The sequence below is a fragment of the Pelecanus crispus genome, chromosome 3 (assembly GCF_030463565.1).
Source record: "Pelecanus crispus isolate bPelCri1 chromosome 3, bPelCri1.pri, whole genome shotgun sequence".
Classification (NCBI taxonomy): domain Eukaryota; kingdom Metazoa; phylum Chordata; class Aves; order Pelecaniformes; family Pelecanidae; genus Pelecanus; species Pelecanus crispus.
This window is the reverse complement of record NC_134645.1, coordinates 17,178,197-17,197,449: the sequence shown is the minus strand read 5'-3', so window position 1 is coordinate 17,197,449 and position 19,253 is coordinate 17,178,197. Positions and strand designations below refer to the sequence as shown.

General features: G+C 46.7%; 1 protein-coding gene across 1 annotated transcript in view; it reads left to right on the top strand.

The window, feature by feature from the left end:
- The first annotated feature begins 12,123 nt into the window (after positions 1-12,123).
- CAPN9 (calpain 9) overlaps positions 12,124-19,253 on the top strand; it is a 28,641-nt gene continuing 21,511 nt past the window's right edge. The window contains 4 exon segments of the mRNA XM_075706629.1: positions 12,124-12,169; positions 12,999-13,224; positions 18,292-18,361; positions 18,825-18,941. Coding sequence (XP_075562744.1) covers positions 13,012-13,224; positions 18,292-18,361; positions 18,825-18,941 — 400 coding nt within the window. The 5' untranslated portion in view covers positions 12,124-12,169; positions 12,999-13,011.

Below are 19,253 nucleotides of genomic sequence, written 5' to 3'. Positions count from 1 at the left end.
TGGAGACAGCGACAGCTGAGCCCTGCTGGCCTGAGCGCTGTGTGCCAGGTGACTAACACCGAAGGGATGGGAAATTTCTGTCTCTGCAGCCCTGCTTTTCATTTAAATAATCTGATTACCGTAGCTCTAATGAGGTCTGAAAGAGGTTCTGAGCACAGGCCCGTATGACATACTATTGTGCACACAATGCTTAAGCAAACAGCTTGAAATATTTAAGGTGTTTTGTCCTCTTGCTGCCTCAGCATCTCGGTCAAGGAAGCAGCTGGCAACAGAACAGTCCTTGAGTGTTTGTACCATCTCCAGATGGCTATAAAATGCACGCAGCCCAGCCATGGATCCAGACAACAGGAGAAGTAGTTCCCCCATTAAAAATGCATTTTGTTCAGCTAAATGCTAAGGGAACGACCTCGGTCTCAGGTTGCAACCCCCCTTCTGTCCCATCTCCCCGGAGAATCCTTCCTGCAGGCAGGCTGGGGGAGAAAGCTGTTCCCTTAGAGGCTGGTGGAGGTGTGGGTGGGAGGTGTGACAGCACAGCCCAAAACTGCGCCTCCTGCACCTCCACACGCATGGGCCCACGTGAGTCACTAGGGACCAGCGGTGTGCACGAGTGGCCAGACCAGGGCATGCCTGTGAGCTATAGCTGGTCTGCTATGTCCTCCTAGGCGAGGCTTGAACACAGGGTAAAAACAAACCCAGGCTGATTCTCTCAGTAATGAGGTCACAGACACCAAGGCTGTTTCAATGAAAGGCACCTTCTGCTCTGTTAAACACTGAAAAGTATCTGTATTAACAAGAATTATTGACTTTGGCTAATAAGCTATGAGTGATGCTAATAACATACACAACAGCTGCCAGACTTATTTGTTTACTGTGGACAATAAACACTGGAAGGGGAAATCGCATAACCCGCAGCCAGTGTATTTTTTTCCTTAAATCATTATGCCTCTATGCATGATTCAGAAATGCTGCTCTAGCACCCAGAGGGCCTTGTTGTTTGGGTGTCTCTTGCTTCCAGCTCCCCCACGGTCCATGACCAAGCCATGCTGCAGCTCCTGGTGGTCTCCTTTTGCTATGGGCACCAGCCCCAAGGCAGGCATCCCTGGCTACAGGCGATGCTGCCCCGCAGAAGAGGGGGAGCAGGAGGCAGCTGAACAGTGACTCCCATGTGGTGCTCTGGTGGCTCTGTCACATAAAGGAAGTTCAGGTTTTAGCTGAAAGTTCTCAGGGTTTTTGGCCAAGTCGACCTTTGGGGCTCTTTTGGTGTCTGTGCACTCAGTTCTATTGTTTTCTGTCAACAAAAAATTGTCAGTATCTTTGGGGATCTCAGGAGTCTTACCCCCCCCCCAACTCAATCAATAAAGTAATTGAAATAAAGTCCCAGCTTTATCCCGAAAAAAAGTTTCATCAGAAAATGTTCAACAACCCACTTTCACCACAGTGCTCCTCCTGCTTCAGACCACTGGGAATTTGGCTGGCCTCAGTAATGAGGGAGAACCTTTGATTTCAGCTTATGTTCATGCCCTACTACAAAGCTCAGACACAACCCCTCCCTAATTTGCTGGTCACTTATGCTCACTCAATTAATGTTCCCCTATTAAGATGCATCACACACTAGCGCATTTCTTAGATCTTTGTCTTTTATCTTCTCACAGTTGCTACTAAAGGAGAAGCTTTCAGACTATGAAGAACATACACTGCTATACCTGGAACGTATTTTATCCTAGTAGGATTTAATTACAGTTAGTCTTTCATTTTACTTCTGAGCCACTTTTAAGGGGGAGTGCACAAGCATTATTCTAATTACTATATGTGGACCCTTTTGTCGGGCTTTTTTTGTTGGGTTGCCATGGTTTTAGGAATGAGCATCTGTTTAAAGATAAAGCTTCGGCTTCAGAAAGAAGAGAGTCTCTATCCTGCCCTTCGGCTCCAATGTCTGACGATTTGGCTCCCCAAAGAGAGCTGTGCGAGAAAACCTGCACTGGGCCAAACTTGGGCAAAAAGCTTTCTGGCAACTAGGAACCGAAGAAGGTCAAAGCAAGGCTGTTCCTAAAGGCATCCCCTGTGCAAAGCAAGCCCAGGGCCCACGCACATTTCCTAATGAATCCTGCCCTGCAACAGCCGCAGTAAAGGTACAAAGAAACACAGACCTCCCAAACCTGGGTCTTCAGCGAAGAGGTATGCGCTCTCCTTTTGCCCCACTCTTCCCGATTTCTGGGAGGGGACTCGGCTCCCCCTTTTATACCCCCTTTTGCATAAGCAGGGCCCTCCCCTCCTCCTCCCCCCCACTGCCCTCATTTCTCTTCAAAACCTGCCTCTGTTTTTCCTGCTTGTTATTCATGGTCACTGCTGAGAGGGAGCAATGAGGGGTGGAAAAACACTGGTGCTGCAGTTACGGGTTCCCTTGCAGCCGCACTCCTCATCTCCTTTGCTCTATTGAGATCTCTGTTGAGAAGTGCTAACAGGGAAGCGTTCCCCTGCCCAATGAAAATTTCTCGGTGGTGGTGCTGATAGCGCTACTTTGTGTAAATACCACCAAATAGGCTTCAGAAATTTAAACGCTGGCAGAGGAACACTAACCCTACAGCCGGCAGTGAATAATTCAGTCTTGAATGGGAAAATTATTTTGTCCAAGCTAGAATTTCGATTGATCAGCCAGGCGGCTATTCTATTGCCGAAGATCATCGTGTCTGCACTATGTTGAAAAGTGTTTTCATTGATCTGGATTGTTCTGGGAAAAGCTGTATAAAATTCAGCACTTTGTGCGCCAACAATAGTAAATATTTTATTCTGTTTTGTTCAGTTTGTTTTCCAGCTTTCCCAAATTTTGCTCTGAGATCTGAACTCAAAGGGGTCAGATGTACTCCTCTGATGATGTTCTTGTCTCCTGCGAGGATATGGTGGGAGACATGGAGGAGGGATAATAAATTACTCTGCTCACAGCCTCAGACCACAGACCTTCATATGGGCTCTTTCTAGGTTGAGTTGGCATGTCTGACCTACATAGATTATGAATTAATATATGGCCAAGTCAGACATGATAGCAGGTACATGGTCATATATCATTCATTACTAAATTTGAGGGTTTCTTTTTTTAAGACTAAAAGTACCTTGAGTGAGAAGTAGGCCACAAAGAGTTCCTTTATACAACCTGTGGGTTGATGATGGTAATCGTAAACCCCTACACCACATCAACACTCGTAACGTTCCCTCTCTCTTCTGCTTTGGTAAGGGAAGACAGCATGGAGTCTGGAGGAGGCACCCAACAGAGAGGGCAAACTGGCACAGGGAAAAGGACAGGAAGGAAAGGAAAAAGAGGATGCCCATGTGGGAAGATCCGACAAAAGGAAGACAGGGAATACCACTTCATCGGCTGGTGCAGTGGTTGCCCCAGGTGTGGCAGGCAGTCATAGAATCACAGAATCATAGAATCATAGAATTGTTTAGGTTGGAAAAGACCTGTAAGATCATCGAGTTGTGACAGTGGAAGGACCACCGTTTGTGAGACATCCAGGAAAAACGTTGTAGAGCAGCCAAGTGCCTACGGAGACCAAGACGCTTCAGTTGGGAAGAGAAACCCAACAGTATGGGGAGTATAAACATAAAATGATGAACAGAAAGTCCTGAGTCACTGTTTTCTAATCATGCCAGAATCAGCTGGTTCCCAGTAAAATTGTCAGGCAGCAAATGTAAATGAAAGGAAGGGCCCTTTCACATATATAAACTGTAGGAGGCACTGCCGTAGCGTGCTGCGGAGACTGAAAGTCTTAGCTGGTACAAAAAGAGATTAAATGAACTCACAGAGGGCACAGCCATTGGAGGCTGCAGAACATGATGGCCCAGGTGTGACTGCTAACTCAGGAAATCCCAAGACAGCCTGCTGTCATGAATTTTAGCTTGATCCATATAACAGCTCTCGTGCTCCTCTCGACAGGCTTGTCTTTAGCTTGTGTTGGAAATAGAGATCTCTGAGCTGAGGCCAGCTTATGCTGGTTCATTTTGCAGCACAGATTGGAAATACTCTTTTGGTAGAGCTATGCCACTGAAACATCACACCCAGCAAACCCGACCCCCAGCCCCAGCATTGCTGGGCTGTGCTCCTCTGCACAGTGTGTTTAGGAACCCGCTGCTATCTCTTCAAAATCAACATAAGCCCTGGAAAATATGAAAAATTTTCAAAAATTTTGGGTAGGCTCTTAATGTTAGTTAGCCGCTTTTCAGGTTTTTTCTCTCTTAACCAGGGTACGTGTACTAACCAGTGCACTGAGGTCTGAAATGTGCCTCTGTCTCCTGCTGGACCTTTGGGCTCTGTTCTCACTTCAGCTGCACACAAAGTACTTGGTGATTTTTCCAGAGTAAATAAGTAGGGAAGAAGGGGCACAGTTCTGGCGACGGGTGAGGCGAGTTTCTATACATTAGTAAACCAATTTTCCCTGCATTCTGTGAGAACCGGGGCAAGTTGCCATTGGCCTGATTTTATTTGTTTATTTTTGCTATCTCTGGTGGGGAAAGGCTGTGCAAAGTAAAATTTTTTTTTTTTTAGCTGTTTTAATAAAGCTTTGATAAGGAATAGGTTTGCATGTGATTTTTCCCATGTTTTCTCTGTACACCTGACCTCTGCCCTTGTTGGCTGGATCCACTTTTCTGTGGAAGCAGCTGGTGAGCACTGGAGGATGTACTCAGCTTGCCCAATTTTTTGTGTAAAGAGGATTGCAAAAATGCTTTTCAATAATAGCATTCAAAGTACATATGATGAAAGAGATTATTCCACTTCTGCTGCGGGTTCTCACAGCAAGGAGCAATGGAAAAATTGGTGACATGGCTGCTACAAACCCCAAGGACCATGTGTGCACCCCTGTGCTGGGGTGGAGGGACATGGTGTGCCAGCCTGGACAATGCCAAAATGCACATGGTGAGTGGGTGGCTGGAGAGCTGACTCAGGTAGCTGTGGCCTCCCTGAAAGGGCACATGTGGCATGGCACTCCCCCCTCATAGGAGGAGAGGTGCCCTGGCTGTGCCGGCTGCCCCGGCAGCCACCACCCTGGCAGTGCCACAAACCCCTCCTGATGGAGGAGGGGGCATCACCATCTCTGCATCTTTTTCTGCTGCTCAAGGAATGGTCCCCTTGTACAACTGTATGCACACTGTGTGTGGGGGTGAAGGGAACCTCCTGCCCTGAAGATATCAAAATACTTTGCAGTGTAACAGTTATATTGGCAATCTATAATTGATTTTGGGTCCTTTCCTGAGGCAGGTGCTGTGCCTGTAAGGAGCAAGAGACAATCCCAGACCAACACAGCCAGGAGAGAGCCAGCCTGTCTGAAGAGGGAAAATAGACACGAAGAGGTGACCTCGTTCACCTTCAGTCACGCAGCAGGTTGGTAACATCTCAAGGACATGCATCAAGGTTTCTTGACGCCCTGCCCAGTGTGTTACCTGTTTGATTACACTGTACCTGCATCCCTCAGGTGAGAGCTGCAAGGCAGAGGAGCAGGGACAGCAGTGCCTGCACAGTAAGATGCCTGCCTCAAAGAGCTGGAGCCAGCTTTGTTATCACAGTTGATAGCTTTTTATAATACTCTTCTGCCTAATGCCTTTGTATCAGGGAGGGATTTTGCACTGTCCCAAATTTCCCAGCTGGGTTAGCCAGTGAAGTCTTCAAGCTGTTTCCCAAGATGAGTGAGGGCAGCAGCCAGGTGACCACTGTCTGGGAGATGCCACGATGTTCAGCTCCAAAAGGCTCCACACCAAATGTCCTGCTCCTCTTAGTACTGCAAAGTTGCTGCATAAAGCTCAGTGAATATTTACTCCCTGGGGATCTTCTAAGTGAGACCTTGGGAGGCTAATCCTTGCTGGCACTACTGGGATTTTGAAACTCTCATTTCACTTTTTGGTCCTGAGCCAAATTGTCCCCAGGGCACTTTGCACAACAGTTGTTTTCTTCCAGCCTGGAAACGGCTGCTATTCAGTGAATAGAAAGACCTTTGGAAGCTAGGATACCCCTATTCCCTATTGCAAACTCAGGTTCCCCTTCATCTTCTCTCCAGTCTCCCTCAAGTCATCTCCACCCCTCCTCCCGCTCCTCTGCCCACAACTTCTTGCCCTGGGTGGGCAAATAGTTGCAAGCAGCAGGACTCCGCTGTTTTGGCTGCTATTCCATGTTCCTCTGAGACTATCCATGGTGATCTCCTGCCTCACTCGAGGAGTGGTTTTAATCATATGTGGTTTATGTAGTTCATTAGTGAGAAACAGACTGGCTCCTTCCCCACTGTGGGGGTTACAGGACTCTTCCATTATCTGGAGTCATAGCCACTGAAAGGCAGCTCCCACACAGCCAGCCAGCTACAGGGGCAAAACTGCAACTCTCTTGGACCAGCAGCAGCAATAATCTATGGTATAAAAAAGGACAGATGCCTTTCACTACCTGAGATAAGGGTGTGGCTTTCAGATTCACTTTAATTCGAGGGGTGCACAACTGATGACAGCCAAATTGTTGGACTATCTCCCGCTTTCAAATCCTGGTAGAAAGATGGAAAGGTAGAAAGCAGAGAGACAGACTGAGCCAGGCAGCATTATGTTAAGGCTGTCCAGGTTGCTAGAGCCTCACAGAGGCTTTCTCCTCGGGGCTGTGGTGCAGACCCATCACCTCCTTCAGGACCAGCTCTAGCCACTCCATGAAAAAGTGGGAGCTGACTTCCCACGCCAGTGCCCATGTGGAACTGTTCGCAGGTCTAAAGGTTGCACTAATCCAGGCGGTTGCAGAACTGCAGGGATTGCTGTGGGTCCCTCTCTCCTTAGCCGAAGCTGCCTCCGTGCGGAGTGCCTCTACATCGCTGCTCCCAGCTCGGCAGGGGCTGCGCGGAGCACCCGCCGTCACGGCTGTAGTACCAGTAACATTTGGAAGTGTTATTACCTTACTGCACTTTGTTAAACCAATAATTCTGAAAACAAGAGGAGGAAAAAGTTAAATTTATACCCAGTGGTGGTTTTTTACAGGGAAAAAAAAAAAGAAAGAGCTTGTAATTGAAGTTTCTGGGGTTTCAGTAAGTGGCAAAAATCAGTCTTTTTGCAGATCAGAATTTCCTGCTCTTTTGTTTTTACTGGATTATTTTTGAGCAAAGGCTTAAATGTTTGCTGCAGTTTTGGGTTCATTTTATTTTTACTTTGCTTTATTTTTCCACCTTTTCAATATTAGTTGTAAAAACATGAAATAACATTTTAGCTTACTGCTTAAGGGATAAAGCTGAGGAACAGTAAATTCAGCCCAGGATATTCCTAGTGAGAAAAGAATTAAGATTGCCTCTTGGTCAGGATGCTGAAACACACACTGATGAAACCCTCTGAAAACCATAAGCTCCCCAAAAAAGATCAGTGGGTGCTCTTACAGCTATTCTCCCAGGAAAAATTGAGCTCCTGTAGGGATTGACTCTGACTCAGGGGGTTGAAGACATGCTACAACTTAGCTACTCTCCCACACTGTCACTTGGTCTTTCGCGGTCGGAAGAAAAAAAAATCTTTAAAGCCCTCTTTTGTTTGTAAAATGGCCCCTCCTCCAAAGTAAAGAATTAATGCAGCAGTGTATGCTTAGCTCTGACAAAAGCCTGGAACAACAGCATGGAAAGCCATGCCTGTTTGTCTTAGTAAAGTGCTTAGATTGCTGTCCAATGACAATATTTCCGCCACCAGCACAGATAGTGTTGTCATTACTTACCAAAGCAAACAAGAAGAAGCGTTGCATATTTCTTTCTGGGTGTACAAAAGGAGGATTAGCCCATCAGGTGATGCCGGGCAGAAAGGGGACAGGCAGAGCAGAGCTGCCTCCCGGCCCTGGCATGCCATAAGCGTTGGGGTAACCTGGGCAAGGTGGGCTATGGTGGGGGAGCTGCCCGGGAGGTCACCCTGACTCAGGGTGACAGCTCAGCACCCACCTCCCCTCGGCCCTGCAGTATGTCTGGCCCACGTCAGCATTTCGTAGCCAGGCATGGCAGTGATGGCAAAGCTGCAGGTGGTGTGAGCACACATCAGTCCTAAGACCACATTTGGGATTTACACCTCTTTAGGAGAAGGACCTTTTGCTATTACACAGCACAGTGAAAGCAGCCAGGGTGTGTCCTCTGGCTTCTCACCACTATGCAAAATGATAATGAACATTCACTGTAATTTTAGGATCCTCCTTTGAATGAGATTTTGAAATCCTGCAATTCCTCCAAGATATTTTTTTTCTTCTTTAATGAGCTCAGGGCAGGATTTTCAAAGGGCGCTTCTTAAAATCCCTCTCCTTGATTTTCAGTACCCTTTTTCTCATTGCTCTCCAGCATTTTTCACTAGGCTGTCCACGACATTTTGTGGGGCAGTCCTGTCCTCAGGCCTGGCTTGCAGTCCCTGCACAACACCTGAAGGCCTGCATGACTTTTCTCCCCTCCTCCCCCTCTGCCTCACTTCTGCCTCTGGAAATGAGGGAGAGAAGGATGCTCCAGCCCCTCTGCAGCGAACCCTGGAAACACCAGAGAAAGCATGTATTACCTTATTGCTGGAAGCTGAGGGAAAAGTCCTTAAAAAAACAGCCCCAAGCTGGGCTCAATTTTCTCTGGTCTCAGCTGTTGTTAGAGCAATATAACACTTCCCCAGTTAGCAAAGACGCGTGCGGGAGCATGTGCAAACCCTGTGAGGCTGCAAGCCACCAGACAAAAGCCCATGCTCTGCACTGAGACAAAGTAATGGAAAGTGTAAGAAACAGTGTGGTTTCATGTGACTGTGGCTGTGGCAGTTGGATTCAAATCAATGCAAGGTTCAGAGGGCGCCAAGCTGTATGAAATGAGACTAATCTCAGAGACAGAACAAAGATGTTTTATATAACTTCATACAAATTCAGAGGGGAAAGGAAGGACAGAGAGCTGCTGAGCTTCACAGATAGTACCTCAGACCACATAATAACATCTACCCTTAAATCTTTGCAAATGTAAAGGAGCTATAAAGGGACCAAGACAAAACCAGTCATGTCTCTCAAACCCCTGGAGAAAGAGAACAAAATGAAATCATCTAGCCTAAAACAGTCCCTTAGAGAAGGTCAGATGACACTGAAGAGGCTTAGCCAGCAGGCAACAAGCACTGGAGAACGTGGGATCAGTCAGGTCAAAGGCTATGGATAAATCCTCCAACGTTAAACTGATGACAGGGCATAAGGTTTAATGACAACAGGGTTATGAAAGACTTAATCAGGTTGCTGTGCTTTGAATAACCAACTTTAAATCCTGGATGACCAGGGTCCACCTGATGTTAATGGGGAAGGAATTACATAAGTGTGACTCAAAAGCACATGCCAGATGCTGAACAGCGGGGACTGAAAGTCAGAGCTGTAGCATGATGCTAAGCAAAGAGGCCAAGGAGGAGTGGAAATCATAGTTTCCTACATCAGGCCTTTTGGGTTCCCTTTATGTCACCTTCTACTCCATGAATTACAGCTGGAGAGAGAGAGAGAATAAGAGTATCTCTTAGATAAAAAGCAGTTAAAACCACAGAAAACCAAATCAGACTTTCTGCCACCTTGATGAAAACAAGAACATCCAAGGAAGCCTGTCCCAATAGCATTGATGATAGAAAAAGAAATGACAGAAATTACTCTGCTCCTGTTCCTATCAGCAGTAAGTGTGCCTGAGCCTCTGCTCTTGGCAGAGGATGCTTGCCCTCTGCCAGAGCCACTGCTTCTTCAGTGCAACGCCCACCAGGCCCCCTCTGCGGATGTCGTGGGATGAGCAGCGTGGCTAGGCAGGAGGGTGATGCCTGCAGGCAGCTGCAATTGCGCTGGTGTTCACACTCTGTGTGCTTTGGAGCCATGGCTGGAGGTAACAGATAAAGCTCCTGGTGCTTCAGGAACCAGCATTTAATGATGGTGCCTGGAAGAAAACAGTGTTCAGCTCTAACATACTTTGCCAGCCTGTGCATCACTTGTGCTGCTACACCGTCACCTTGAAATCTTGCCTGGTTGTGCAGCTCATAGAGAGATATCTGCAGACTGCAGGAGCCTAATGGTTTCCAGAGGTGGCCTGTTGGGAATTAATCGCATTCAACCTGACATCTCTCTCTCAACCAGCAGCACCTTCGCAAAACAAGGACAGACCTACACTATCACCCCTGCTAGGAGGGGGATGGTGGACTGGAAACCTACTGTCCCTGAGACACTGTAATCGTGAAGGAAGGACTTTATTGCTGAGGACTGTTTTGTATTGCTTTAATGTCACAATATGTCTGTTGCAACAGCATGCCAAATGAAAATGTACACGGCCTGGTGTGGCAGCCTCTTATCGTCTGTGTTCACCTACCATTCAGGGAATGTTAAAATCTGCCCTGCTTTTACTCAGTGGACCAGCCTGTCTAAGGAGCAAAGCCATTCAAGGTCAGTGGTTCAAATCCTGCCTGCTGCTCTCCTGAGCTAGTCGCAACATGTTGTTGGTGTCTGTCCATAATGGAGTATTACAATACCTGTGTCTCGTTCTCCTCCCACCTGTAACAGTCCCTGAGTATCCAAGTGGCAGCAACAACAAGAGTCGTCTTAGGGCAGAAATGTACTTCTCACTGCTTTCAAAAGAGGATTTCATGGTAAAAGAGCGAAAGTGCTTGAAGTCCCTTTCCTTGTAAAACACTTGAGTGGGGTAGGTACATAAGTGATACATACCTCTGTATGTTTCTGCCCTTCCAGACCAGAGAGCCTCATGGATGAGCCCATTATTCTTAACATGTGACTGGCAAAGCATTGTGTTTTAATGAGAACTGAGACATTTTATTAGCATTTTCTGCTCATTCCTCTTTTTTCTACCTGCCCTCCCCAGGCACCATCTGTCCTGGGCACTTTCAGTGCCTTGACACCAAGGCTGAGATCTCAGAGACATGAAGTTTCCCTGCAGTGTCATGACATGAAGCAGCAGGGTGAGGAGAGGGAAAGGCTGTCCTTGCCCTCTGGGAGAAAGGCTGCAGCATGAAAACATCCCCTATTATACACCAGAGTGTTCACATAGGATAGAAACTGCATGAATTTCCCTGTAGCAGGACGAGCACCCACAGAGATCAGCCCACACATTTTTGTATGCAACTCAACTCTGAAAAGCAGAAATTCCCTGAAGTGATATGGTTACTCTCCTTGGGCTGTAGCAGGTGTGGAGGCTGCACGTCTAGGACGCGGAACATCTCCTTCCCCCATCAGCACATTAGTCTGGTGTGTGAGAACATGCCTTAGCCCACACAGAGGTGTTGTGGATAAAGTAAGTTCCTGGTTTTCCCACTCGCTGAATGTGGGATGTTGGATACATTGCGTCCCTGGGCTTGTGTTGGCACTTAAATGCCTTCTGCCTGCCTTAGCCCCTTGGCTGGGATCCTGCTCACGACGCATTTAATAGCTGGGCACCTACCCTAAGTTAGTCCATGAGGATCTGTCTACAGGCAAATGAAAGACACAGTTGTCTCCTTCAGGATCTTGTGGATGAGTACACAGTGAATCACTTTCTGGAGGAGCAGAGCTTCTGCACTGACTGTAGAAAAATCTGAGGTGAGTAGCTTGGATGCAATTCTGCAGACCTAAAGTTCAGTGAAATGACAGCCACGTTTGGAGCACCAAGCCTGCCTCTCCTCACACATTTGGACAGCATCCATACATTTGGACAATGGGAACTCAGTCTCAGCAGGGAGCCTGCAGACATCAACAATGGATACAATTATAGGGAATAAACATGGGAATATATGCTCTGAAAAAGAAAGCTTTCCTCACAGCACTGCTGTGAAAAATAGCAGAACAGAAAGGAACTAATTCTGTTTCACCTAATTGCTTTCCATAAATCATCTCTTGGCAGCAAGCTCAACTGGTCCACCAAAGGGCCAATTAAAGCAAAGGGAGGCTGAGCGCTGTTTGTACTCAGGGCTGCGTTTTGTATTACAGGAACTGTAATTTGTTTCAAGAGGGTGGTATCTCTTCCCTTTCCAAGCAGAAAGGAATATCCATGCCCATCTGGCTCTGAGCCTTGCTGTTACTCCTTCAGAGCATCCATGGCACATTGGCTGGCATCCTATCCAGCACAGCATTTTACTGTCCAACGCGAGGTACGATGCTGCAGGTAAAAGCTGGGTAGTGGAAGAAGCGCAGTGACAGACGAACAAGGTCATGAAACCTGGAAATCAGTGGCAAGTATGTATGTATTTGTTTTTAAAATTCCATGTTATGATGCACACAGAACTCCTTCAATCCATTGCTTGTTAAAATCCCTCCTCAGGGTAACATTTTCTGATGCTTTCCCTGGGTTTGCCCTGCTGCTCAGTACCCGTCCTGCTCTGAGCCCTCCCCAGTAGCTACCACCACCCCTCCTGTGCACACCCAGCCCTTGCCCTGTAGCCAGATCCCATTGGCAGAGTGGCCCAGCCCCTGGCCACCTCTTGGCCCTGCTCTCCCTCCTGCACGTCATTCGATGAGGGCAACACCTGCCTGCTGGGACGGCCCCACCGCCAGCCGTGCCGGGCAGCTCACCACCTGTGAGAAGCGGTGGTTACACCCTGCTGTGAACCTCTAGTTTCCCTCCCAGGGCTTGCCACCGCATGATGGAGGGCTCTGGCTGGGTGCTGTGTACCTCAAAGTCATCCCAGGCCCAGCAGCAACCTCCTGCCCGGCTTGTGCCTGCCAAGGAATGGCACAAGGCCCTGCTCACATCCTTCCCCGTCAGGTGGTCCCGCTCCTGGCTGAGTGGCTGACGTGGCCGGAGCTGGCCACTTGCCTCCCCTGTTTGTTTTCGGGGCGTTCATCTCTGCTGCTGTTCAGAGGGTCAGTCTCGCACTGCGGCTCAAGGAGGCACAACGGAGGGGGACACCTCCGGCTTCCCCACAGCACGCTCCTTTCCTACCCCTTTTCCTTTGCAAGGCACAAGAGGTATTTTTGCTCCCTCTTCTTTTTCCTCCTGTTCCTCCCTCTCCTTCTGCCCCTACTGCCTGCTACGCCTTGGCTCCCCAGGATCCCTCTTTGGCAGGCAGGAGGGAGCCATGCCCTACCTGCACAAGGACTCAAAGCCCAGGCTGCCCACGCTGCCCGGGACCACATGTGCCGTCCACAGCTTGGGGAAAACCTACAAGGAGCTGAAGCAGGACTGCCTGCACAGGGGGGTCCTCTTTGAGGACCCCAACTTCCCCACCTGCAACTCCTCTCTCTTCTTCAGTAAAAAGCCACCCAGTCCCTTGATCTGGAAGAGGCCCACAGTGAATATGCCATTGTGCAGAGGAGGGTGGACCTTTCTCTCCTTTCATCCTGCCAAAAGTCAGATGTTGCTGTACTTTGGGATCGCGTCAAAGGCATGGCATGTTCAGGGAGGCGTGGAGGTGAAGTGTGGGGGGAAACCCTTCCCACCTCAGGGGCAGCGGCGTGGGGTCGGGATGTCGCCCACAAAGAACTCAAAGAGCCCAGAGAGGGCTGGAAGGCTTCACCCCATTTTTTAGATGTAGCTCATCATATGGCCACACTTTATGTATATATATTTAGGTGCCTGCATAAACAACATCAGCCTTCGCTCTGACATTATTGCCAAACAAAAGCAATGTTAAGATGGAAATAAGAGGACATGCAAGAAATGAAGGGTAAAATACATTATGATGGTGTTATGACTATGTAAAAATCAAGTGTCATTAATGTAGGAAATTCATAATTAAGGTTAAACTTAAAAAATTCAAACTTTTAAACTTTTAGAGACTCTTATACTTCCTTCCTCACTTCCATCATGAATCACTGCGAGATTACCGATACATGCCATGGTTACTGAGCCATTCAGCAGTAGCCAAGGGCTTGATGAGTATCTCTTAAGGCATCTTGCGTAACAATCATTAATAACACAGCAAGAGCCTGAAGTCTCACTAATCACATGCTCTCAGATCACAAACCCAACATCACTCCAGCTTCCTTCTCCCCACTTTGTAACTAATAGACACAGAAAACTTATGGCTGCATTTCATTTCTTTGCTAATGACTGACATTTATTCTCTTTTTCTTCAAAGTCTGAAAGCTTCTCCTTTAGTAGAAAACTTTCCTTTGGCGATAGTGATACCAAAAGAGAAAAAGAATAAAATAGGCTTACAGATGGGTTTAAATTTTGGCTTAATTTAATCCACAATGATAGGTGTTCAAATGCCTCAGCATCAGCTAATGTAGTGCAGAGCAGAATTAAAGCTATTACTCCTGGACAAGTTTCAGCTATGAAAAAATAGGAAATCCCTACACATGGTAAGTGCAGCCCCTGCAGGCACTGCTGCCTGCCTTGCCTACCTGTGCCCCAAAACCAGGTGGGCTGTAGAGCTGTCCCCAGGCACAGGATGAGGCTGTGGGACTAGGATGCTTTTAGTGCACTGGGGTGCTGTGGGGCATAAAAAATGCAAGAGCCTGAGACACTAAATCAGAAGGAACATATTTTCCTTTGTCTAACCATTAGGAACTAGTTTGTCTTTTTTTCTATTTGGGGCTTCACAATAGTTAAACTTTGCTGTAAAATGTGACCAGGAGCACCTGAGAGCTTGTGTGTCCTTGTGCATGGTACCCAGGGACAGCAGACAGCGATCTGTCTGTTGTAGTTGTCGCAGTCTTCTTCAGGATCTTTGTACACTGAACTGGAAACATTTCCAGGATGGGTAAGTTACATGAAATGGGCTCTGCCTTTTCACTCCAATTCCCACCATGCAAAAAGGTGAACTTTTGTGAGCTGCACAGCAAGAAGTAAAGCTCAAGGGAGGCTGAGAGGATGTGTAAGGACAGGGTTTTAGTTATGCTCTTCTCTGGCTCCTCAGCGTTTAAACTAAAGCAGTTTCATCTCTGTTATCCATCAGGAACTGCAGCAAAATAGAGGCACTGTAACACCATTTCAAGTTAACACTTTTTATTTTGCAAGTGGGATATAGGCCTGGAGCATGTGCCAAGTTAGGTGCCACGGCTTAGCTGGTGAAGCTGTGGTGCTGGAGAGGGTGAACACAAAAGCACGGCCTCTGTATAGGGTATCTGCTCAAGCTGTTTTTCATGGTGACTGTTTTTTACTGCCTCTCCTACCAGTACTTTACAGAAGCTTGGATGGAGTGTAGCACAATACATGTGGGTAATTGCAGGGCCAAATAGTGTTAGTCTTCAGATTTACACCCTGTTAGAGTTTCATCTTTAGTAATGAGAGAAGGCTTTTTCCTTATTTTGACATGCTGTCCTGGTTTCGGCTGGGATAGAGTTAATTTTCTTCCTAGCAGCAGGCATAGTGCTGTGTTTTGGATTTAGTAGGAGAAGAATGTTGATAACATGCTGATGTTTTTAGTTGTTGCTGAGTACTGCTTATGCTAGTCAAGGACTTTTTCAGCTTCCCATGCTCTGCCAGGCGCACAAGAAACTGGGAGGGGTCACAGCCAGAATAGTTGATCCAAACTGACCAAAGGGCTATTCCATACCATATGACGTCATGCTCAGTACATAAACTGGGGGGGGTTGGCCGGGGAGCAGCGATCGCTGCTCGGGAACTGTCTGGGTATCGGTCGTCGGGTGGTGAGCAATTGCATTGTGCATCACTTGCTTTGTATATTATTATTACTATTATTATTATATTGTTATTATTATTATTTTACTTTATTTCAATTATTAAACTGTTCTTATCTCAACCCAGGAGTGTTTCTCACTCTTACTCCTCCGATTCTCTCCCCCACCCCATCAGGGTAGGGGGAGTGACCCAGCGGCTGCATGGTGCTGAGTTGCTGGCTGGGACTAAACCACGACACATGCATATACCTGCATGTATACACATTTGTACGCAGCATGAACAAGACCCTCAGCTAGCCCTGATCTGTAAATCTCCCACTCAAATCAGTGAGCTACATGGATCTGCACCAGATTAATATCTCACTTTCTACAGAAATCTTAAGTGCTCTAAGAGTCAGAAAGATATTTAGCAATTTTGTTTAGTACTCCCTTTTCATTACAAATTAAACATTTGAAACTGTACCTTATCAAAATTCTAGAATAATCTGAAGAACAGAAGAGCCTTTTCTCATTGTATTTCCTCCTCTCCTCTCCTCTCCTCTCCTCTCCTCTCCTCTCCTCTCCTCTCCTCTCCTCTCCTCTCCTCTCCTCTCCTCTCCTCTCCTCTCCTTTCCTTTTTCATTCTCAATTTATATCTACATTCAGCCGCTGGGATAAATTCAACAGCTCAGTGTCTGGGAAAGTTATATATATAAGTTGAAGAATGAAAAAAAGAAAAAACCCAAAAAAGGAAAGATAAATATGTTTTACCAATGCCAAATGAGTCTATGGTCTACAGGAGAAAGTAAGAAGGAAATTCTCCTAATATGAACAACCACTGGCAACTGATATGACAGGTACTGTATGCTGGAACCAGGCAGAGAAATGTAATGGCAGAAATAAGGTCACCTAAACAGCCTCACCCTCAGCCTTTCTTAGGTCTCCATGTACCCCATCTACCAATGTGACACAGAGGCGCAGGGGATGCAGTTTGTTTTCTTTTGAGTCTGAAGAAACACAGCTTTGATGTAGCATCAGGAGAGTCACGGGTCGCCTTGTTTCATCTCTCTGAGGATTGCACGTCCCTACTTCTAGGCAATATCTTCTATTATTTTTGTTTGCTTTAGACACAGGAGATTGAAAATATTTTTCCATATGTCAGTTGTAGAGCTGTGTAATAAGCAATGATCCATGAATCTCATGTTCAGACCCATGTCAGTGGAAAGGTTTTTTCTCTCATCCCTTGTTAACACATGGAGTTTTTTGGTAACTGCTAAGTACAGTTCTTGCCATGAGAATTATGTTCCCCAGGAGCAATGATGCTAAAACAAGGCATGTTATTAAAGATGAGCTACTTTGTCAGCCGTTGTTATATTTATGTCTAATAGCAATGAGCTGTGTTTCTTATTGTTCACATCCAGCCCTAACAAGACAAGCAGGGGGGCCAGGTAAGGAGGAGCTGCTGTTTGATTTCCCTTTGTTCTACGCATTGTGGACAGGATGTGCTGTGGTGCCTCCTCCCCGGGGCACCTGTGGCTGAGGCGCAACCTGGCCACCACCTCCTCTCCCCCAGCAAAGGCAAACAAAAAATATGCAAACCAGCTTCCACCTGAATATTGCCTCTGCAGGGTGAGCTTTGCAGGAGCAGTGCTGGTTCATTGGGGAGAGAGTCCTGGCTCCAGCAGTGGCCAGCAGTAGATGCGTCAGCAGTAAGTGCAGGAAGCTGAACAAAACTATCAATATCCTCCCCTGATGGCCTCACAAAATGCAATGATATGAACCAAAAGCAATTCATTTTCCTTCTAGGCAAATGCCGGGGTTAAATGACTGAATGAGTTCTTCTACTTTTCCCCCCTCTTTAAGGTGTTTTTTTTTTTTTTTTGCAAGCTTCTGCCTCTTAGGCAGAAGAGTCTGCTTCATGCCATAGGGTCTGCAATAATATATCAGGGCAGACTGATTAACTACAGGCATGTTCCTCTAGTAATATATTAGATACCCTCCTCTTCCCTTTTCTACTCAGTTCAATCAATTAAATTCAATTTACAGTTCATGGGAAAGGGGATAAGAGAAGGGAATTCCTGCCCAATTTATTGGTTTACCACTGTAATTTTTCTATCCAGCTGTGGTGCTAGTAATTGAACTAAAACAGTCAAATGAATGCTTGAGAATTACTTTAATGCACCATGAGCACCAGTCCCTCTGACCTCTGAGCACATAAGAGTGGGTAGTGTTAGCTCCTCCTAAAAATTAACTCTGTAAAACAAACAAGGCTGGAGTCTACCTTTGTTGTTTGCTTATCTGAGGAGGAAATGGTCTCATGGTTGTCAGACACTGTATGTTCCAGGTATTATGTGCAGGTAAATAAAAGGCTTAATAGTGCATTTAAAGGTAAATTGCCAATTTCAGTTTTTCCAGCCATTGGGGGAAGACAAACAAAACCAACCAACCAACCAACCAACCAACCAAACCCCATTAGCCAGGGTTGTAGCCTAACTTCGAGATTCTGGACAAGGTTGTGCTATGATATTTTAACAATTGCCTACAGATGATTAAAGAATGCCACACTTTCATTAGCAGCCAACTAATTACAAAAAAATGAGGGATTCTTTAATTGCCCTACACTGTAATTAATTAGCAAGGATTCCCCACCTAGTTTTTTGTGGTGGCTACACTGCTGCAGGATAATATAGCTCATGTGGTGCACACCATGCTGCACATCTGGGCTCAGAGTGATGGTGATATTTTCCTGGCATGTTCTAAGTCATTTCTGTGTCTCTCTCCCCCTCTTGCAGGACATTGCCAAAGACCCCAAGTTTATCCTTGGAGGAGTCACAAGAACTGACATTTGCCAAGGGGATCTTGGTGAGTGATTCCCCCTGAGTGGACATGTTCATGCCTACACCCTGTGAGGAGCAGCAGGAATATCCTCACACAGGAGGGGATGTTGTCCCTCCTGAACTGGTGTGAGCAGTGAAGCTGGAGGTACCACCCATGCTCACCTTGCCTGCAGCCACCTTTTTGGTAGCACCTTCCCATCCATGCCAGGGACCATCCTGGTGCAGTGGGATTGAAGATCAGGAAAGGATCTCCACATGAGGGTATTGTGAGCCCAAGGGAGTCTTTTGTCTACCAGCACCTCCAAACTGCAGCACAGTCTGCCCTGGCCAGGCAGGGACACACTTCCTGGGGACGCACGGGCTGTCTTTTGGATTTCAAGAGGGGTGGCAGCTAACTGCCATAACACCTCCTCTGGCCCCTATGCCACCTTCTTCTCCTCTTGAAGGGAAGAAAATAAGGGTTTTTTTCCCCCCTTCTCAATTCACAGGTGACTGCTGCCTTTTATCAGCCATAGCTTCTCTCACACTGAATGAAAAAACATGAGCAAGAGTGGTGCCACTGGATCAAAATTTGGGGCCAGATTATGCTGGAATATTTCACTTCCAGCACTTTCACTTTCACTAACATAAACATCTGGCATAGCATGAACAAATTTCTGTCATTACATGTCATGGTCTATTTTGCAGTGGGGTTGCTGGTTATTGCAGAGGAGACTTGGAAAAAACAGGGGTTGCTGAGCTTACACTGTTGTTCGTGTTTTGAGAAACAACCTAGAGAGCTATGTCAGCCTCCCACAGACACACACATAGCCACTTCTGCTCTGTGAAGAGATATATGGCTTTAGAAATCATTTCACATTTTTCCTGGGCACAGAAACCCCACTTAGGGTACTTAAAGGAATTGGACTGGGGTCTGT